This window comes from Engraulis encrasicolus, chromosome 11 (genome assembly GCF_034702125.1).
Source record: "Engraulis encrasicolus isolate BLACKSEA-1 chromosome 11, IST_EnEncr_1.0, whole genome shotgun sequence".
NCBI classification, from domain to species: domain Eukaryota; kingdom Metazoa; phylum Chordata; class Actinopteri; order Clupeiformes; family Engraulidae; genus Engraulis; species Engraulis encrasicolus.
In genome coordinates, this window is record NC_085867.1 from 46,505,435 (window position 1) to 46,528,696 (window position 23,262).

Here is a 23,262-nt window from a genome sequence, read left to right on the forward strand (position 1 = left end):
GTCACTCCCCAAACCACAGACACACAGACACACACACAAACACACACACAGACACACACACACACAGACACACAAACACACACAGACACACACAGACACACACACAAACACACACACAGACACACACACACACAGACACACAAACACACACAGACACACTCAACTATAGCTCTGTAGCTGTAGCTCTACTACTGCTACACACTAGCGTGTAAAGCCTGGGCTTACGGAATAAGGGTCTTGTTGACGTGTGATTCTGGAGGCTGTGTTTGGTCTGGGGGTGTGGGGGCTGACTTGACTTGACTTGACTTGACTTGACTGTATATCAGCGTTGTAATTAAGACTGGGAGACCTCCAAGGTCAAAGCATTAGCACTCCCCTGACGCCCCCTCCCTGAAAGCTCAAATCACACCACTTTTGAGGCATAGTATAATATATTTCTCTCCATAGTGTTGTTATGCATGATCACGCCGCTGACAAATGGCCCGTCACGCCTGGGACAAATTCATCTAAAAGGCCCCCTCACCCAATACATAGTACAATGTAATGAAGACATATCATATTCCCTGTCCATGACCTTTGACAACAGTGACAGAAATTTTAAACGCTTAAAAAATTAAATGCTTGACAAAGTCTCCTTCCAATGTATACTCTAGAACAGAGGTGTCAAACTCAAATTCACTGAGGGCCAAAATCTAAATCTGCAATGAAGTCGCCGGCCAAACTCAATTTGTCAAATAAAAAAAATAGCGAAAAATTATGTATGCACACACATACTACTCAAAGGCAAATTTCACTAACTCTCATACCCATTATATACGATAGATCAAAAATGGTTGCCCTGCAAATACAGTGGTCTGTTGTATTCTGTGTGAGATGTTTGGAATGACCTCGAGGGTCAAATAAAATGTCTGGTGGCCAAATTTGCCCCCCGAGCCTGAGTTTGACATCCCTGCTCTAGATGGGACATGTGGGAGAGTTGCAAGCAGGGCCCTAAATAAACACCAGCCAACCAGCCAAATGCTGGTGAAATGTCTTTTTTGGCTGCTAGAAAAGATTAACTTACTAGCCACTTTGGCCCATTAGTGAGGCCGGGTGTGTTTGGCAAGTAAGATTACCATCCACTAGTAATTTTGGCTGGTGATGGAACAAAGTTTATTTACTGTATGCCTCTTTTCCACTGCCGTTTTTCTGGTAGGCCTATGTTATGTATGAACCATACCAATGATTACCACGCAAGGGCATACTGCCACTAGGGCAGTGTTTCTCAAACTTTTTTAGACCGAGGACCACTTTTTCCGCACCAAAAATGTTCAGGGACCACCTGTCAACGGAATGGAGAGTTGAGGGGGGCTAATTTGACGCTGCTAATTTCAATTGAAATCACAAGCCTGTCTTATTGTGGTGAAAATAAGACTTCAGCTATGTTTAGCTTTGTAATAATGTTACAAACATAGCCTACTGCTAGCTTGTCTTGGAAAAGTACAAATCCCCTTGCGGACCACCTGAGCTTTGTTGCGGACCACTAGTGGTCCCTGGACCACACTTTGAGAATCACTGCCACTAGGGCATAGGAACATTCCATGTAACCTTAGCAACGGTTAGTTTGATTATAAACCACCTACTGATCCAGCAAGAAGTGGTCCTCCGTACTCTGTGTGTCCGGTAATAATGTTTACTAGTTGATACTAAAGGGAGCAGCACAACAGCCATACACCTCAACAAAGCAAGCCTCGGCTGCCAAGTTTTGCTTTTCGAATAGGCACGACACAGCTCAATCGCAAAGCAAAAAGTGGCGCGGCCGAGTCACTCTGTGTCGAGCAGTAGGCCTACCGGAAAACCAGCAGCAGTGGAGAAGAGGCATTAGAGCGCTGGTTGCAACCATTAAAGTGATGCTGTCCCATTTTTGGAAATAAGCTTATTTTACACCTCCCTTTGAGTTAAATAATAGGGCTTTACCGTTCTCCTGTACTTTCAACCGTTCTCTGGCTATGACAGTACAAATTTTACCTCCGTGCTAGAAGTAAACATTGAGTCCTATGAGACCAGCTCGCGGCTAACTGGTCTCATAGGACTCAATGTTAACTGTTAGCTTGGAAGTAAAATGTGCATTGCCATAACTAGAAAACGGTTGGAAGTACAGGAGAAAGGTAAGAGCCAATTATTTAACTCAAGGGGAGGTGTAAAATAAGCTTATTTCCAAATATGGGACAGTATCACTTTAAGTATGCACTGTGGATAGACCTCCAGTGGTGGCAGTGGCTGCATCGTGCAGACTGAGCATTTGACACGACTTGAACTAAAACAAGACGCTTTAGTGGTGACTTGCTTTATAAAAAAGGACCTCCTCATGCATTAACTAAAAGCAACGGAAAACACACAAGTCATCCAGAAAACATGAATGTGAATAGGACACAAACCAACACAGAAGGTGCACTATAAGCTTGCTTTGTTTGCCCCCCCAGCCCGGTGGACGCCTTATATACAATCACCCTTGGAGCTAGACTCAGGGAAGTGGGCAGGGGAATACAAATGGGTCAGTTGCCCTGGGCTGGGCCCATGAGGGCCCGCATTATGTTCTAGTATGTATTGGCTAGAGGGGCCCTTTCAGATGGCTTTGTCTACAGGGCCTTGACTCTTTCTATACGTACAGCCACCCCCGGGGGTACACACTTCCTGTTTACGTTTTGAATGATGGCACAATGCAGACGGGAAAATGGAGTGGAAGAGGCAAAGATGAACAGTGCAATGAATTATTCAATGTTTAGTCACAGGGGCTGTGTGTGTGTGTGTGTGTGTGTGTGTGTGTGTGTGTGTGTGTGTGTGTTACGTGTGTGTGTGTGTGTGTGTGTGTGTGTGTGTGTGTGTGTGTGTGTGTGTGTGTGTGTGAGTGTGTTGTGTGTGTGTGTGTGTGTGTGTGTGTGTGCTAAATGTGTGTGTGTGTGTGTGTGTGTGTGTGTGTGTGTGCTAAATGTGTGTGTGTGTGTGTGTGTGTGTGTGTGTGTGTGTGTGTGTGTGGTATATGTGTGTGTGTGTGTGTGTGTGTGTGTGTGCATGCGCGCGTCTTTGTGTGTGTGTGTTGTTTATTTTATGCTTGAATCTTATCAAACAGCCCCTGTGGCCACCCAGCGAGGGCGTAAAAAAAACATTGTCCAGGGAGGGCTTAAGATTTACTGCGAAGGAGGAAAAAAAATAATCCTCTGAATTAAATTTAACGGCAGTAGATATGAAAATAAAAAAGCATCTTTTCTGTTCTGTTCTGTTCTGTTTGCGCTGGGCCGTGCCGTGAGTCAGTCTATGTGTTAGCTTATCCAGTGAGTCGGTGAAGAGATGAGATGAGCAATGAATCGTGAAGGGTTAAAAATAGCCGTCTGACAGCTCCGGCACTGCGCTGTGGAGTGAAGTGAAGTCACAGCTTTTCAGAGCTGTTAGTTGGGTTGGTGGGAGCTGTTTCAGGCGAAGCTAGAGGGACCTCCGCACAGCAAAAGGTGACAGTGTGACTGCACAATTCCAGCTAAATTAAACCAACCCCTGGGCTGTCTGGATCAAAGACAATACAGACATGCACATGCGCACGCACGCACGCACCCACACGCACGCACAGTTCACTGGCCACACACACACAAGGCATGCCAAGAGGGGGTACGAATCAGTTGTCCTGAGCCCAGAGAGAGGGGACAGGGGGAGAGGGGGGGGTTGGGTAATTGGCTCCTCATTACATTGTATACATTGAGGGGGGAGCCCTTTCAGATGGTTTTGTCTTGCCCCCCCCCGCAAAAGCTGTCAGCAGTCCTGCACACACATTATGGGCCACACACAGACACGTTACATTCAAAATGACTTACAACTATTATTTTTCAGGGAATTGGTTACAGTACCTGGAGCAATGTGGGGTTACAGTAGGTGCCTTGCTCAAGGGCACCTCAGCCATGGATGGACCCGTAGGGAGAAGTCAGGGGGGGATTTGAACCTGCAACCCCTAGATTGAAAGACCAACTCTCTAACCACTAGGCCACAGGCACCTCAGCCATGGATGGAGATGTAGGGAGAAGTCAGGGGGGATTCGAACCTGCAACCCCTAGATTGAAAGACCAACTCTCTAAGCACTAGGCCACGGCTGCACACAGACATGTACTCACTCACACAGGTTCATGGTCATGACTAAGGTCATATAAGGGCATCACTTTGATGCCGGTGAGGCTATCTGTAAATCCTGGATATATTACAGTAAGCCACACCAGAGCTAGCCTGGTCCTGACCATCCCATAATACTACCATTTCCATTTCGTATTCATGGTCTGGACTTTGTTGGATCTGACGCGATTGCAGGAAGCAGGAAGGACATTTTCGGAAAAATCAGGATTTAACTTATAAGTTGTTGAACAAACATGTCTGACGTCTATCTATGGCGATGTAGGACCGTTTAACAGACATGTCTGACAGAATATCCTACCGTCGGATAAAATTACACTGTAGGACCGTTTGTCAGAACACCGGCGCAAATCCTACCGGTCAACATCGCTCCACAGAAGACAGGTACCAGACGTAGTGCGGAGCCAAGTGTCTTGGCGTTAGTACGTAGGATGGCGTGCGAGGCTACACCAGAGCCTCCACACTCAAGGTAACACACCTGATGAAGGTCTAAGGACCGAAAGCTTGTAAGTCAAGTAAAGCTTCTTTGCACAAAAAAAGACTTAAAGTGTGCGGATTGTCTCCTTTTTATACAGAAATCTCTACTGAATCCTGCCCCTTCTAAACAGATGAGCGGTGGCCTATCACAACTTTAGTTAACGCTTTTGTTTTTAACATGTTCTATACGAACACATCATGTTAATAATTTCCCAGATTTCCTGTTTTCACATTCACACCATAATAAGTTTGATAATTTTTTAACCGACCTACAGTTGAAAGCATCGTCACATTCTCCATCCTTGCCTGGTATGGTAACAACACCACATGGGACAAGGCAAGGCTGGAGAGGGTTGTGCGCCGCCGCCACCGCTGAGCATCAAAAATCATAGGAGCCAACCTCTCCTCCCTCCTCTCTCTTTCCTCCCTCTTCTCATCACAGGTTATTAGAAAGGCAAGGGAAAATCATAGCCGGTCCCACCCTCACATCCATCATCTTTTTAATCTCCTCCCATTAGGTAGGAGATATAGAAGCTTTAGAACAGGGGTGGGAAACTTTTTCATTCAAAGGGCCACTTAAAATTCATCCGAGGGCCGTAAAAGTCTTCCGAGGGCCATACTATGAACATAAACCAGATTTCCCCCCTGCACTATAGGCCTATATTTAGGCAGCCGCCTTTAAAACAGACCCCACCTTCTCTAGGTCCCCTGAATATGACTTAATTGTATTGCAAATGCATTTTCTAAGAGTCCTTTACAAAATATGTCATATTTCACGTGAAGCTGCATAACATTAAAATTACACCGGGGGCCGGATGAAACGGCCTCAAGGGCCTCAAACGGAAGCCTGGTCCTGACCATCCCATAATACTACCATTTCATTTCGTATTTATGCATTTACGTAGTGGAGCCAATCCTTGGGCGGAAGTACGTGGATGGCTCGCGAGGCTACTCAAACGGCCCTCGAGACATAGGTTCCCCACCCCTGCTTTAGAACCTCAACATCCCCATTTAGAGACAGCACATATCCACTGGCCATCAGACATTTGAGCCTGCTATGACGTTTGCCATGCATGCATGTATTTTTGTATGCACTGCATGCACTTTACCATGCGCTTCAACATGCACTTTAGTATGCAATTTGTTAACTGACCATCATTGTCTATCGTCCAATGGTCAATACTGGGCAGCCTCTACTGTTTACTGTCTATGTATCTGTGCACATTGTTGTCTGTCTATTTTTATGTACTCTGCTGTTGTGTGTATTTGGCCATTATATGTATATGATGTTAGGGAAGTGTCACTACAAATTAGAGATGCACCGCATCCTGATTTTTAGGATCTTGCCGGATACCGGATCCACTGTTTAAGATCCTGCCGGATCCGGAACCGGATACCAGATCCTACAAAAGGGTTGAAACATATAGTACTCGCACACATGGGCCCTTTTTATTACGTTGCCTCAAACTATTTTTTAGACTCATTGGCTTATTGCCACACTGCCTGCAACGGCCGCTTCCAAAGGGCTTTTACTGAAAGACTGACTGAAAAGCCTAGGCTAGAGATGCACCAGACCCTGATTTTTAGGTAACAGGCCGGATACCGGATCCACTGCTTAAGATCTTGCCTGACCCGGATCCTGTGAAAAACCCTAATATCCTGCCGGATCCGGAACCGGAACCAGAACCGCTGCATCTCTACTACAAATTCCTATCAACTGTGTTGATGTAACGGAGGCTAACTAGCACAGTGTTGGCGTGGAACGTTGGTAAACCTCCCTCCGATAGCTTCATACAGTCTCGTGCCGTTGGGCCGAGAGACTAGTCTCTTGGCCCAGCGGTATCGTACTGTGTCTCTCATTGCCGAATCGTTGTAGTTGACGAGGTCGCACGTTCGATCCCCGAGGGGGGTGAACAGGTGCAAGATGACCTCCGTCACATTGACACGGCAATAAACTTATTGAATCTTGAATGTTGATATTTCTGATTTTTGTAATTGGTAAGACAGAAGATAAGTGAGCACTTCTCCAGCTATTCTTAGCCGTCAAAGTGACAAAGTGTTTCATAAGTTGTTGATCATGTGTCTTTCCTTTCTATCTGTGAATCCAGCTAGCTCTAAAAACATAATTCTTGTTTCTATGAGGGTTTGCGTTGAAGTTCTCTTCCATCTTTTCAGTACACTCTAAAGTAGTGTTTCTCAACGGGGGCGGTACAGCCCCCCAGGGGGCATTGGGGAGCCTTAGGGGGGCATTGAGAAGGATACAGCGGAGTGGGTGAGGGGCTTAGTTCCCATTGGTGGGCATTAGTCTTTTTTATTTTTCAATACTAAGGGTGGCGTTGTCAGGCTTATGATGGGGTCAAGAGGGGCGTTGGGGGGGCTTATGATGAGGCCAAGGGGGCGTTTGTTCAAAAAAGGTTGAGAACCACTGCTGTAAAGGCTTGTTTTTTTTCACGTGCATGTGCTGGTGCATGTGTCTATTACACACATCGACACCGTATGAGTAAAAGGAACTGAGAGTAGGGCTACACAATTAATCGAAAATAATCGAAAATTGTGATAATATTGTGAAATCAAAGTCGTGATTTAATCGTGCCAATAGTGACCTACCTTTGAGAGCATCCTTGAAGCCAGAACATACTGACAGGCTGGTGTTTTTTTTTTTGCTCATCCCGTATATAATTCATTCTTGCTTATATTTCAACTTGTTATATATTTTTTTTAAATCCGCAAAAAAAACAATAATCGTGATTAATAATCGTGATTACGATTTTGACCAAAATAATCGTGATAATGATTTTTTCCATAATCGTGCAGCCCTAACTGAGAGAGCTTGTCAATGTATACTGACAAGAAAGGGAAACACACAGACACCCAACACAAGCTCTACTAAAAGAAAGAGACAATTCCTCCAAAAGAATCTGCGACTCACTCTCGGTGTGAATGGCAGAGCTTAGCTGCCTACCAAAACCTTAAGTCCTCCTCAGCACCTTTCCCCCAACACCCATCCTCTCCATCTCCATCTCCATCTCCATCATCATCACTATCATCATCATCATCATCATCATCATCATCATCATCATCATCATCATCATCATCACCACCACCACCACCTCTGAAAGCAGAGCCTCCAGCTGACAAGAAAAGAAAAACACACTAAAAAAAAATCTAAAATAAAGAGACAATCCTCCTTCCAAAAGAATCTGCTAACTACTTTGCATATTGCACCTGTGAATGATGGTGCTCAGCTACCCAGACTTTACCTCCTCCACCTCACCACCACCCTCCCCCATCCCTCCCTCATACCCTCTCCATCATCACCATCCTCCACCACCACCACCCTCCCCCATCCCTCCCTCCCTCCCTCATCCCCTCTCCATCTCCATCTCCATCTTCATCACCATCACCACCTCCACCCTCCCCCATCCCTCTCTCCTTCCCTCCCATCCATCCCTCCCTCCCTCATACCCTCTCCATCTCCATCTCCTTCACCATCATCATCACCACCTCCACCCTCCCCCATCCCTCTCTCCCTCCCTCCCATCCCTCCCTCCCTCCCTCATACCCTCTCCATCTCCATCATCACCATCCTCCACCACCACCACCCTTCCCCATCCCCCATCCCTCCCTCCCTCTCCATCTCCATCTCCATCACCATCATCACCATCACCACCTCCAGCACAGCCTCCAGGCTGGACAGCCAGAGAGACTGAGGAGCACGCTCCGCCAAGAGTGCTCAACATCACAAAGTAAAGGAGGCGGCAGCAGCAGCAGCAGCAGCAGCAGCGGCGGCGGGGAGATCTCTCCATTACGTAACCTGCAGGCTGCAACCCACAGCTGGGCTGAGGAGGACTGAGGAGGAGAGGCTCGCCTCGGCAGACAAGCTACAGCAAAGCCAAAGACAAGCCTGCTACAACAGTACAAGTAATATATGCACAGTACAGTTCACGCAACACGTTTGCTGCACTAGCTAAACGTTGACATTTGGAGTGCGATGGGCAGGGGTGACAACTGTCAAGTCAAAGAGATGCCTTACATACATCGTATGACCTTTTGAAGTGCTCTCATATGGACATTAATGCCTTTAAATAAAACAAACAAATGAATAATTTTGTGTATTTTTGTTTCTAGGTTTAGTTGAAATTTTGAAAGCACCATTGTAATTTCAAATTTCTATAAAATGATCTATTGAAATACTTTTTTTTTAAAAATACAACTAATCGAATTATTGGTAGGTTTTGTTATGCTTTTGGAGTCTCAAAAGTGCCATTTCATCACCTCTACGGTTCATTTTCAGCCTCTAACAACTCAGGGCACAACCAGTCCATCACATCAGTGGCAAGGACATTTCAGATGACTTCAGGTGAAGTGTTGAACTACATCTCACCTCCCCTGTAGTTAACCACCTGTGTAACTGGAGACTACTGTGTGATTCTGTGAATTAGATGACACCTCCGCATCAGATAGCCAGGTCGGACCGGTTGGCACACGATTAAGGATGGGCAATAAGTGTTAGATACCGCGAAGCAATCAGTTGGCTGCAACATATACCCCTGTTGTTATGTGATACACACAAATTACAGTAGCCTTAGAGTCTGGCTGTGTTTGTTTCAGTTACGTGTTATTCCAAAAGCCGTTACGCGTAATGTTACGCGCGGCGACACCTCCACCTGTTTGACTTCACGATCAAATAACTTAAAAAGTAAAGACACGCACCTACTGCGTGCTCTATCCCAGGTAAAAATGAGTGTTTCTTGCCTGCCCTGAAGGCGAGAAACTTGTTCTTTTCGACATGGCAGTGGCAGATCCAACTTCTCAGTTAACGAAAATACATCGTAAAGTGCGTCGGAACCATTCAAGGCAGGCGTGTCGCGATTAACTACAGCTGATGCTGATGTTGAGGCTTCTGGTTAAAACAATGCTATAGTATAACACATCTAATCAAATAACATCTGTTGACGGCAGCGATATTGTCGACATTAGTATAGTAGTCGTGTAACCTACCTGCATAGCCTTTGAATATGCTGGACTCCTAGTCAATGAACGTGTTGTAGACGAAAGCTAAAGGTGATGGAAAAGATCGATTGCTGTCAACTCTCTCTTTCCCTCCAGTGCGCTGTTCTCGATGTCGGTTCAACTGTCAAGTCTCGCTCTTGCTTTTTCTTTATTTTCTGAGAGAGAGAGAGAGAGAGAGAGAGAGAGAGCGCACGGGGAGGGGGCGTGGAGGAATGTTGAATCTCACTCTCAGCTCATCCACCAATGCCTCTTCATATTTCAGAGCAAAGCTCTGAAGCTCAGGCATCATTCCGCCTCTTTGAGTCCCCTACCATGACCAACCTCTAACCCAAACTCCAACAAGGGCGACTGCCAATTCTGCACAAACACATACTTAGTAGTATATTACTTTAAGTGGAAAGAATATGTGTTATGTGTATGTTATGTATTTAATGTGTTATAGTTTTCGTTTGGTCCCAGTGCTACTCTTGTCATTTTAACAACTGCTGCCATTAACACCACTAAACACCAAGGACCACAATGGAAATAAGCTTTCGAGCTTTATTGTGCTATCCTGACTCTGTTTTTATTATTTTTTTATTTTTTATTTTTTTTTATTTAAGTATGTGGTGCGGTTTATATCAAACTCAATCATGCATTTATTGTATTTATATGAACTGAAGATGTCAAATAAAATCATTCATTCATTCATAACCTGAGTGTTCGGTTTTCACTTTTCATTGTGCTGCTACTGGTAGTCTATTTGGAATATAGCCTAAATTGTTATATTCACCAGAGCGGAGATAAGATTGACTGATAAATTGATAGATAGCCTTTATTAGCCCAAGGGGAAATTCATTCTTGCCACACAGGGTGTAGGAGTAGCCTAGTTCTTATACCTGGTCCATGTTCATGAGATCATAAATAATGTGTGATCTAGCCTGAGCATCTCCACCACCAGGCCATATATATATGTCGCTCCTGCTCTGCCCCACATACACCAGTGGTTCTCAACCTTTTTTTGAATACACCCCCCTGAAGTCTCATCATAAGCCACCCCCAAACGCCCCATTGGCCTCATCATAAGCCTGCCAACGCCCACCTTAGTATTAAAAAACAAAATAGAGTAATGCACCCCAATGGCAACTATAAGCACGTCCCCTCTCAGCAGTTTATTTCTCAACACCCACCTATAGGGCTCCCCAATGCCCCCTGGAGGGGCTTTAGAGCCCCTGTTGAGAAAGACTAACATAAACCAACGCACCTTACTTTACGCTCCAGAGAGCAGCCTATAGTATCAACCATGTACTCTCCAGCTGAGCTCACACATGTCCTAGCCCAGTGTTTCCCAACCAGGGGTACGTGTACCACTAGGGGTACGCGAGCACACTTTAGGGGTTACTTGGAAACATTTAATTTTAACAAATGCATGGAGCATAGTCACACTGGAATAGAAAAAGTGATGTACAACATGAGTTAGGGGGTACTCATGGCACAACGAAAAGGCTTGGGGGGTACACGAGGCAAAAAAGTTTGGGAAACATTGTCCTAGCCTACGCATGAGTGCCATGGTAGCATAACAACATGTCCTACACTAAGGGAGTAGTGGTAAAAAATAAGCGGGTGGATAAAGTAGGAATTTGGTGACCATGGTGAGGTTGTGCGCGTTGAGATGGGAGTTCTATGCAGTATCATGTGTTTAAAAGAAACATGACATGAAAGCGGTGAAGTTATTGTGCCTAGTGTGCATATTTTATTTTATTGTATTACATTTGTGCAATGTTGTACATGGTAGGTACAGTTTGTTTCGAAAGCTTTGTGGTGAGGATCCCAGTAAAATGGGTTCAACACTTAAGGAGTGCTCAGGGGCCAAAAACAATCTGGAAGATGTCAAAGGTGCACTGTGTAGGATGGTGGCCAGAGTAGGTATTGCAACTATGCTGCTCATTGAAACTGCAGTCTACTGCCAAATTTCATCTTTTCATGAATGTTTACGAAATAATGAACTAATGTTTATCAGTATGACTTAAGTACAGTAAAATGTCTATTTCTGGAAATTCAAAACGATGGACAATGGAGAAGATCCTTTCATGTATGAAAAGTGCAATTTTTCCAGTCACAATAAACACTTAGAATATGATGGTGGTGGTAAGTATTCATGAAAAAGGTAACATTTGTGGATTGGCAGCATGAATTCTGGAAATAAACTCTTACACAGTGCACCTTTAAACTGGCCCTTTAAGTGTTGAATTAACACTGCACTTTGTACTGTGCACACATATTCTCAGTGCTTAATTTGTCAAGCGGGAGGTCCCGGAGGATGGGTGGCTACCCCCCGAGGGGGAGGTCTGTGATGTCTTTCCATGAGGTTCCATCCAAGGTTCCGGAGCTCTCGTCTGAGGTTCCGGAGCTAGCTCCCCATTGCTCCCCCTCAAATTAAGCACTGCATATTCTATTCCATTCAGAGTGAACCATTTTTTCGCTCATCCTGGTCTTACATTTTATAACTGAGATTCAAACTAGCCAGGCACACAGTGTTGCCAGATTGGGTGGTTTCCTGCCCAATTGGGCTGCTTAGGATGGCCATCTGCGGTTAAAAATGGCATTTAGCAGGAAAAACTGCCCAATTTTTGGCCATAGAAATCAATTGAATTGGGCGGGATTTAATGCTTCCATCAGGCACACCTGGCAACCCTGCAGGCATACAGTATAGGCAATGGAGGTATCTTGTCCTGACACGGTTCACAGCAGTCGCCACTCTGGCCCTCCGGTGTGTACAAATGTCACACTGCGCTGCTATAAACAATTTATGCACGGCGTAATGAACTGCCACACATGGGCGCTCTGCTCGGGAGAAATGATCACCCTCTGATGTTCCCTAACTGTTTAGAGACAGCTGGCTTGGGGCATATAACCTGACGCACAGTTTGTTTTTAATACAGTCATGCCTGTTATAACAGAGAAGCCGACAGGGGATGGGCAAAGGGGTCAGAGGCCCTGGGAGAGAGGGGAGGAGTCCAGAATTGGGTCGTCATTGTATTCTATATAATATTAGGTGCGGAACCCTTTCAGATGACTTTTTTCCTGGGACCGGCTGGAGCTGTCAACGGCCCTGTCTGTCCAAATTAAATGTTTGCAAAGTCATTGACTCCTACGGTAAGTCCTGTCTATAAATGGACCCGGATCATATAGCTACTATGTGAAGTATTCCCATGGACGCATCTGCCACAGAACACAACACAACACAGGCAGGACGAGCACATCGTCGTCACACATTTTGGTCAGCACTTCAAAACATTAAAAGTGTTTTGACAAGAGGGGCTTTAGGCAAAACTAAAGCGCCGCCGCCGTGCTCTTTGTTGGCTCCGGGTCCCGCCGGCCCGGACGGCTTGTTTGACTCTCACCTGTCTCTTAAAGCTGATGACTCGGTCTCAGCCAAGTACTTACTGGAGAGAGCAATTAACTTTTTAAAATGGAAAACTTCTCCAAAGGCCAATGGGGCCAGAGGACAATCCACTAGCGCACCCCCCCCACCCCACACACACACACACACACACACACACACATCATACTGTAGCAGTCCATTATCAAATGAACAGGATAATCGCTACTTTATCTTAAGCCTCAGGCCCCCCTGGTGGGCCGAGCCGGTTAATTGGACCCTTTCAGATCTGAAGACCGGTTCAGCACCTCATCTACTGAGGTGAGGATGATGCTACGTGGTGGACAGGGCCGCCGACAGGTTTGGCCGGGCCCAGGACAAAGTCACCTGAAAGGGCCCCTCAGCCCAATACATACAATGTAATGAGGACTAAATTCTGGGCCCTCTCTGTTCCTGGGCCCGGGACAACTGTCCCATTTGCCCCCCTCCTGTCAGCTTCTCTGGTGGTGGAGAAAGGAGGATGAGAGCAAGCCTTGTTTTTGCTTCTCTTCGCTCATGCAGAGCTGTGCAGTACGTAAATGAAATGAGCAATTACTTCCCTGCCTGATGATGACAGACAGTTGGGTAATGACCCAACCTTCTCAAACATGTGCTTCAACCGGCTTGAGCTGGTTTCAACTGTGTGTGAACAAGTGTTTGTGAACAGCCAAAAGCGGTATAATTAGTGGTGTCAACAATGATCGATTCGGCGATCCGAATCGATCCGGGGCATGGACGATCCAGATCCAGATCCGGCAAGTTCCAGAATCAATCCGGCAATTTTTTTAAGTTTCAATTACTTCCATGGATATTTCAGGAGCAAATGAATGTTAAATTAACTGATACAGACTGATACAGAAAACAGCCAATAAATTGTTGCTCAGTATCTGACTACTTGTATTTCCTCATCATGGCTGAACATTTGCTTTGCGTTCAGTAGAAATGTAATGCATTGCAATGCATTGTAGAATCGAATCGGATTGGATCTAATAGAATCGAATCGAATCGGATCTACTACCTCCCGAATCGTGATCGAATCGGATCGTGAGGGCAGTGCCGATCCACACCACTAGGTATAATACACATGCAAAATGCATGTAATACAGCATTTGTCAGTGTTATGTGGACTACAAATTGATCTCGGCTTACACAAAACAACTGCCAAGGTTATAGGATCAAATAAGAATTAGGATTAGCCATGTTTTACAGTATATTGACGATAGCAGTGGTCTTTCAAGTAGGCTATTCTATGAGGTTATATACGTACTGTCTTGACAAATCTGAACTGAACAAAACACCTCTGCCCAACTGATTACACTGTTGGAAAAAGTTTCTTTGTTGGAACACAAAATAAACCTACTGAACCCTTGGAATGATTTTAAAGTTCGGCCTGCTTTACAATGCTCTTGTTGCAGAGAGTTTATACTCCTTTGCAGGGCTGATGGAGCAAGGACACTAGCTGAAGAGGTCATTGGCTGGCTATATTTTGGTGCTATCACATATCAATCCATTATGATCAATTTTCAAATTGCAGCCCAAGCACGCTGCCACTGCTGCCAAGAATCCCCCTTCTCACATCACCTTGTCTTTCAGGGGTTTTAGAGGTGGGAGAAACGGAGAGGCACACGGGATGCAGCAACACCCACACGCACACATGCACGCACGCACACGCACGCACGCACACACACACACACACACACACACACACACACAAACACACGCACGCACGCACACACACATACACACGCACGCACGCACACACACACACACACACACATACACACGCACGCTCGCACACAATCACATGCACATTCACACCACATTTCCACCTCGTCACCACCACATTAGCCCTGCCAGCCCTCCAGCTCCGGGAGTCATGTCTCCTGTTGAAGCATCTGAGAGACAGCTGTTTCCAGGGGTGCCGACAGGGGGCGGGAGTGGGGGGTGGGGGGTGTGGGGGTTGGGGGGGGTGGACAAAGGGGACAGTTGTCCCAGGCCCTGGGAGACAGGGGGCCCAGAACTGGGTCATTATGACATTGTACTGTATGTATTGGGCTGGGGGGGGCCCTTTCAGATGACTTTTTCCTGGGCCTAGCTAAAGCTGTCAGCGGCCCTGTCTCTTTCCAAGAGAGAGATAGAACTGTAGGGAGAACCACTTTCACACAATGTAGGACGACGTCGTATGTTTTTCATCACGGAATGTCAGCAGTTGATAGAAATCTGAATACAGTTTGTAAAACGATTTTTCGTATGAAACACGACACTGGTTCAGACCGCTCCGCTCAAAAGTTGCATGTGGGGTTTTCTGACCGTGGAAGTAGTCACGAGACTAATCGTTCACTTACTAATGACTCAAATATGCATCAGCTGGCTCGGGACAGTGATTAATCCTACCTAGAGCCCCTTTAAGCCTCTTCTACACTATGCAGTTCCGGGTTTGAAATTTGTATAGAGTGTAGATGGAACTTTTTTGGAGAACAACTTATCAGCGGAGCGCCCCTCTGAAAAACATTTATAGGCCTTTCAGGCCAACCAGAATGGAGCCGGTACCGGTGCCCGTGCCAGCACCAGTTACGTTCGGCACTAAAGTGATTAACTGCGAACCATCCGCATTCATACCGGGCTCTAAACTTTTCCGCATGTGACTGTGTTACTCGGATGAACCTGCTCACGGCCACGTTGTCGTCATGGTTCACAGAGAAAAAACTAGTATAAACGCTAAAATCTGTGGCGTGAACACGACGGCCGGTTCGCGATTAGGTGTGGGAACGGACACCGGCACGGTTCTCAGTCGGCCTGAATGCAAGAAGTGGAACCAAAGAGAGAACCTCCTCCTGTCTTGGGAGGTTGAATCACAGGGAGGACCAGCTCCACTAGAGAGATAGAACCGTATAGGGAGAACCATCTGCAGTCTTGCAGAGAAAGGAGCTATATACAGAGAACTAGCCCCGCTCTTATTAGAACGGTAACACTTTATTTTAGGGATACATCTATTAGCACTAATACAATGTTAATGCCTGCATAAGTAACTTGTAAGGCATGTACAAAGCAGACGCTAAGGCCTACAAGGTCCTTACTATAAGGTTAAATTGGTAATAAATCCCTTATTGTGCATGAGCAAGACATTTGCGAATACATGCCTAACAAATGTTTAATTTTGCTTTGTACTTTCCTTACAAGTTACTTATACAGGGACATTGTATGTATTAGTGCTAATAGATGTATCCCTAAAATAAAGTGTCACCATTAGAATCATAGAGAGGAGAAGCAGCTCCGGTCTTTGAGAAATAGAACCGTAGGGAGAACCAGCCCCGCTCTCCACTTCCAACACCCATCTAATTGCATCTTGCGTTGCACAGTAGTCCCTTTGGACAGCAGCCTTCGTATGCTGTTTACTGTTTACTGAAATAATTATCATGCTTGTGGTTTAAAGGATATTGAAGATACTTGGATGCTGATGCGTGGTGGATGGTGGATGGTGTGTGGTGGGGGTTTGGGCGATTGGGGGATTGGCGCTTTCCAAGTTTGTGAGGCGCTGGGTGGTGGTTGCTGTGGATACTGTTGCTAAGCAGTCACGGGAGACGTAAAGTTACACAGAATCGCCAGGCATGGTAAAGGTGAAAGTAAAAATAAGACATGGAGGAGGAAGGGAGAGAGAGAGAGAGAGAGAATTAATTTACTTCATGGTTTCATTGTCTTTCAACAGCCACAATGGCATAATGAATAGCCTAAATAAAATGATACACAACACAATATACAGGCCTATGGTATCGTACCTTAACTCCCTATAGTATATAAATAACTAGCCCGGCGCCTGCCACACCTGACCAAAAGCAATGTTACTGTAGCCTTCACTCTCAAGGCGTGCACTATGCAAATACAGGTGCTGCACAAGTTGTTTAATGTATGAATTAAATATCCTTTATTATTACTTGGCTGCTTGGCACGCCATTGTGTATATATAGCAAAGCCAGGGAGCACTATGTACTGTATAATGATAAATGGTGTGTACTGTGACATGCAAACACATGTATGTGCGTGTGTGTGTGTGTGTGTCTGTGTGTGTGTGTGTACTTGAAAGGGGTCCTATGTCAAGGTTTGTGTGTTTGTGTGTGGGGGGCGTGTCAGCAAGAATTGTGTGCGTGTGTACAGGGAAGCTGACAGTGGGGGACAAAGGGGTGAGTTGCCCTGGGCCCAGGGAGACATGGGGGCCCAACATTGAGTTTTCATTTCATTGCATGTATGTATTGTATGGGGCTGCCCTTTCAGATGACTTGGTCCTGGGCCCAGCAAACGCTGTCAGTGGCCCTGCATGCGTGCATGCGTGCGTGCGTGCGTGCATGCGTGCATATGTGTTTAGGGGGGCGGGGAGGGGAGGGGAGGGAGGCTCCTCCTCTGAGTGTCTCGGGGCCTGTCTTGCTCGTCTCCTCTTGGCTACAGGTCTACATGTTGTTCCTGCAGTGAGACTCCAGAGCTATTTTTAGCCTGTGATGCTGCCGCTGCTGCTGCTGCCGCTGCTGCTGCCGCTAACGCCCAGCATCCCCAGGGCCACTGACAGCGTTTACCAGGCCCGGGACAAAGTCATTTGAAAGGCCCCCCCACCCAATACATACGATGCAACAGTGGTGTAGTCTACGTAGAACGCAGGTATACGGAGTATACCCACTTCTAAATTTCAGGGACTTCAGTATACCCACTTAAAATGGATTGATCCATTGTTTAGAATAGCATAAATATATACAGTATACCCCCTTAAAAAAATGCTCGAATATACAGTATACCCACTTCAAAAAAGTAGACTTCACCGCTGCGATGCAATGTGAACTAAGTTCTGGGCCCCCTCTTTCTCTGGGCCCAGGACAACTGACCCCCTTGTGTCCCCTTGTGGGCTTCCCTGCTGCTGCTGCTAACGGCCCAGCATCCCCCCAGTGGCTCACACCACACCGACGCTGCTGGGTTTAATTGAGGATCTCTGGTCACCGTCTGTCTGTGTGTCTGTCTGTCTGCATGTGTGGTGTGGAGTGGAGTGGAGAGGGGACAAGTGTGTGTGCGTGCGTGTGTGCGTGCGTGTGCATGCGTGCGTGCGTGCGTGCGTGTGTGTGCGTGCGTGTGTGTGTGTGCGTGTGTGTGCCTGCATGCGATGGCAGGTCTGTGTTTAAGTGTGTGTGTGTGTGTGTGTGTGTGTGTGTGTGTGTGTATGCACGTGTGGGTGTGCCTGTGGTAGGCTATTTTTGCCGTTTATTCTGGCACGTCTTTGTTAAAAAAATAAAATAAACTAAAAAGATCAGGCAGTCCTTGTCAAATGTTTACACTGAAGAAGACAAGCTCCATGTCTTTTTTGCAAACCTTTGTTCTCCTGGCTCCACTCCTCACTGCTTGTTCTTTTCCAGGGGTGGGTTTACAATAGAGGAAAAGGTGGGCAACTGCCGTGGGCCCCTAGCCTGATAGACGAGCCTAAATGTGAGACTGGATGTGCAATTTAGTCTGGCCCCGATGAACAATACATCCGAAGACTGTTGATGAGAACAACCCGTTGTTTTTCAAACCGTGCCTGTGCCTATAGGCCGGCACTCTTACCAATGAGTGATCTTTCTCGTTGATGTGCTTTCCCAACGTTGCAAGCTTCGTCGTCACTCCCTCAAAGACCTTGCCCGCTTTGATTCAAAACAATTTCAAAACAAATCTCTGCGTTTTGATTGGTTTGCCAGATTCAGGGCAATGTGTTCAAAATGTTCGACCGATCCGAGGCCAGACCCACTCGCAGTCGAAAAATGTCAGCGTCCAGCGGGTGGCCCTGGTTTACTAGGCTAGTGCCCCCCCCCCAGCTATGCCCAATTTGCAGGGGGTGGGGAGGCCCAGACCAGCTTCCCCTTTATTACATTATCAATTCAGCATTATGTCTTGTTTCTCAAACTTTTCCTGCCATTCCCCCCGTCAGAGGAAGGGTGTCTGTCTGCGCCCCCCTCGAGCAAAATGGTTACGAAAATACAAATAAATAGGCCGTCGTCAAGTTTATTAAAGCCTAATATACACGTATATGGCCTGTGATGTTCTCTAAATATTAGTGAATAAATGAATGAATATATGAAGAGTTCAGATGCAAAACCCCCTAAGTGCCTTTTCAGAAAATAATCTTAATTCATTTTTATTTAATACAAAGCTACTAAAATTGCTTATTTTGTAATTTTATTTATATAATATAACTATTTATATGTATTATCAAGTACATACATGTAAACCAAACCAACAACGGGGTTCTCTAAAAATATAGAAGTGCAGGTCTTCAGAAATGGAGTTAGGGGGTTTTGCATCTGAACTCTTCATATTGTGATTGCAAAGTGAATGTGTTGACTTCATGGCAAAGCAGAAAAGTATTAAAAAAGAAAAACCTTCTGACTTCACGCGCCCCCCCTCCAATACCTCCGCGCCCCCCTAGGGGGGCTTCCGCCCCACTTTGAGAAACACTGACCTATGGCAATGTTTACATGGGGCCTGTGCAGAATAGCGTTTAGGATATCGTTCCCAACATTTAATTTGAACAAATTAAGCTATATTCATACTGTGGGCCAACTCTAGTATAGACAAAATATAACAAATGCAAGGCATATGCTGTCCCTGTACCTTGTCAAAAGTGAGGATTTGAAGGGCCCCCTTGCTAAACTCGCCTTGGGCCCCCCAAAGTTGCTAAATCCGCCCCTGTGCTTTTCCCAAGTCAACTCATTTGTCAGCTCCCTGCCTTTGTCTTTTATATTTATACTCGTCTTTTCTTCCCTACGTCTTTGTTTTCCTGCTTTCTCCTCTTGTCTCTCTCTTTTCTTCTCTCCTTGGTAGCGTTTCATCTTTCTTTCGTCGCGCCTGCTCGTGAGTCGACCTCTCCCTTCGGCTTTCTCATTTCTCGTTTCTCGTTTCTCCTCTTGGCTCTGTCTCGGTGACAACAAGCAGGCCCACCGACAGAGGGGGACAAAGGGGTATGTTGCCCCGAGCCCAGGGAGATAAGGGGCCCAGAATTGGACCCCCATTATTACACTGTATGTATTGGCTAAGGGGCCCTTTCAGATGACCTTGTCCTGGGCCCCAGCAAAAGCCGTCACAGCCCCTGACAACAACAAGGCACAGTAGTCTCAGGTAAAGTGTTTTTTTCCCTTTTCTCTCTGTTCAAGCTCCGATCAGAGCGATACAGTCTGTCTGTCAGAGGTGGTGGCATTGCACATAGATGAAGTGATGGGAATACACCTACTATGTGAAGTTGTTGTTATCGTCTCTGCAGTGACATGTCTAAACATCTGTCTGGTAGAAACATCTGACAAATGTACTGAGGGGAAAAAAAAACATGAAGAAAAAGTCGAAACTCATCTTTCAATCACATGTGTGTCTAATGTGCTTGTAGGTACAGTATGTATGCTCATATATGATCTTTTTTCTGTATGCACTCACTGTCTATCTTCTAAACATCTGGCAATGAATTTAGAAGAAAAAAAAACAAGACAAGCTCAAAACAAACCTCTCGGCTTTCAGACATCATACACAGTACAGTACGAGTGTCTTTATAGCTGTGTGCTCAGCTAAGGTATTTTTCTTTCTGTGAGTGTGTGTGTGTGTGTGTGTGTGTGTGTGTGTGTGTGTGTGTGTGTGTGTGTGTGTGTGTGTGTGTGTGTGTGTGTGTGTGTGTGTGTGTGTGTGTGTGTGTGTGTGTGTGTGTGTGTGTGTGCGAGCGTGCACACATGCGTGTGTGCTTACATGATGTCACATGTCTGCCAGCGATGCAGCCTATCAGATATGCATGAAGCTCACATGAATTATTTGCACCAACGCATGGGCACACTTCTAAATCACCCAGCTGCACCCTCTGCTCATCCTCATCCTCATCCTCTCAAAGCAACATTGATTTGCAGTTCAGACTATCTGTTTTGTAGATGCCAATCTTATTCTCTCTGTCCGTGTCTGTGTCTGTCTTAACCGATGACTTGAAGATCTTAGCTGACCTTAACAGAAACAGTGTGTGTGTGTGTGTGTGTGTGTGTGTGTGTGTGTGTGTGTGTGTGTGTGTGTGTGTGTGTGTGTGTGTGTGTGTGTGTGTGTGTGTGTGTGTGTGTGTGTGTGTGTGCGAGTGAGCGATCGTGCGTGCGTGCGTGCGTGCATGCGTGCGTGTGTGCGTGCGTGCCTGTGTGTGTGTGTGTTCACGTCAAGTCTAATTTGTTATCAGTCCTGTGTTTACAGCATTATAGGTCATGGGGAATGGCCTTTGGCTCTGTTCTGAAATAGGGTCACAGCATTTACATGTGGTAAATGATGAGAAGGTCATTCTACACAAGTTGCAGTGTTACATGTATGTTGAAAACAGAGGCGGACTTAAGTCATTATTAGACGTTAGTCAAATCTAAGCAATTGCTAAGGACACTCCAAATCTGCCCTCAACTGTCACACCAGTTGTGATGAACACACAAAAAAGTAGGCCTGATCTTAATGGATCACTTTTGCAAAGTCATTGAATATATACTTCTATAGTATTTGCAGACATTTCTCAAGCTCTGTGGGTGGTGTGGAGTATAGAAAATGTTGATTTATGGTACTCATAAGACATGGGCTATGTCTCAAATGACGCACTGACAGTCAGTGCACAGTGCGCACAGTGCACTGAGGTCTTTAGTGCATAGTGTCGTGGAAAAATTTGAGCACTATGCACTGTGCCCTCGCTGGAAGTGACGGCTGAGCCTGGCATTAGCTCGCCAAAATACGAGTTGGCTGCTGTTTACAATGCACAGCGTCTGGTGCTTGTATTTCCATGTCCTTCACCCGAAAGGACAACAATCACACATACAATACTTTGGTTGGCATGAAAAGGTTGGTGTCCCATCAACATTACTTACAGAATTAGGAGACTATTGACCAAACTCTTCTACTGAACTGAATGCCACATTTCCTCCATGTCATTGGCTGTGTCTCAAATGCTGCACTTGTGCACTTCGGACACTGTTTTTCAGTGCCTAGGGCGCTCACGCTGAAAATTTCAGTTGAGCCAGTGCACTGAAAGTGCCAGGATGATCCCCTAACAATGGCGGAAAAATGCAGTGCTTGAATGATGGACACTGCACGCACTAAACGGCGGCCATGTTGACAATGACAGGGAGGAAATGTGGCATTCAGTTCAGTAGAAGAGTTTGGTCAACAGTCTCCTAATTCTGTAAGTAATGTTGATGGGACACCAACCTTTACATGCCAACCAAAGTATTGTATGTGTGATTGTTGTCCTTTGGGGTGAAGGACATGAAAATACAAGCACCAGACGCTGTGCATTGTAAACAGTAGCCAACTCATATTTTGGCAAGCTAATGGCATGCTCAGCCGTCACTTCCAGCGAGGGCACAGTGCATAGTGCTCACATTTTTCCTCGACACTATGCACTAAAGACCTCAGTGCACTGTGTGCACTATGCACTGACTGTCAGTGCACTGACAAAAGTGCGCCATTTGAGACACAGCCATTGTCAACATGGCCGCTGTTTAGTGCGTGCAGTGTCCATGGCTGTGTCTCAAATGCCGCACTTGTGCACTTCGGGCACTGTTTTTCAGTGCCTAGGGTGCTCACGCTGAAAATTTCAGTTGAGTCAGTGCACTGAAAGTGCCAGGATGATGCCCTAACAATGGCGGAAAAATGCAGTGCTTGAATGATGGACACTGCACGCACTAAACGGCGGCCATGTTGACAATGACACGGAGGAAATGTGGCATTCAGTTCAGTAGAAGAGTTTGGTGAACAGTCTCCTAATTCTGTAAGTAATGTTGATGGGACACAAACCTTTTCATGCCAACCACAGTATTGTATGTGTGATTGTTGTCCTTTGGGGTGAAGGACATGAAAATACAAGCACCAGACGCTGTGCATTGTAAACAGTAGCCAACTCATATTTTGGCAAGCTAATGGCATGCTCAGCCGTCACTTCCAGCGAGGGCACAGTGCATAGTGCTCACATTTTTCCTCGACACTATGCACTAAAGACCTCAGTGCACTGTGTGCACTATGCACTGACTGTCAGTGCACTGACAAAAGTGCGCCATTTGAGACAGCCATTGTCAACATGGCCGCCGTTTAGTGCGTGCAGTGTCCATGGCTGTGTCTCAAATGCCGCACTTGTGCACTTCGGGCACTGTTTTTCAGTGCCTAGGGTGCTCACGCTGAAAATTTCAGTTGAGTCAGTGCACTGAAAGTGCCAGGATGATGCCCTA

At 45.9% G+C, this 23,262-nt stretch overlaps 1 protein-coding gene across 1 annotated transcript in view; it reads right to left on the reverse strand.

Annotated features, from left to right (window-relative positions):
• The window catches only part of LOC134457780 (calsenilin-like), a 71,092-nt gene extending 61,167 nt beyond the window's left edge, over positions 1–9,925 (reverse strand). Inside the window, exon 1 of the mRNA XM_063209752.1 lies at positions 9,866–9,925. Within this exon, the coding sequence (XP_063065822.1) occupies positions 9,866–9,925 (60 nt within the window). The remainder of the gene's footprint in view (positions 1–9,865) is intronic.
• Between the last annotated feature and the right edge of the window lie 13,337 nt (positions 9,926–23,262).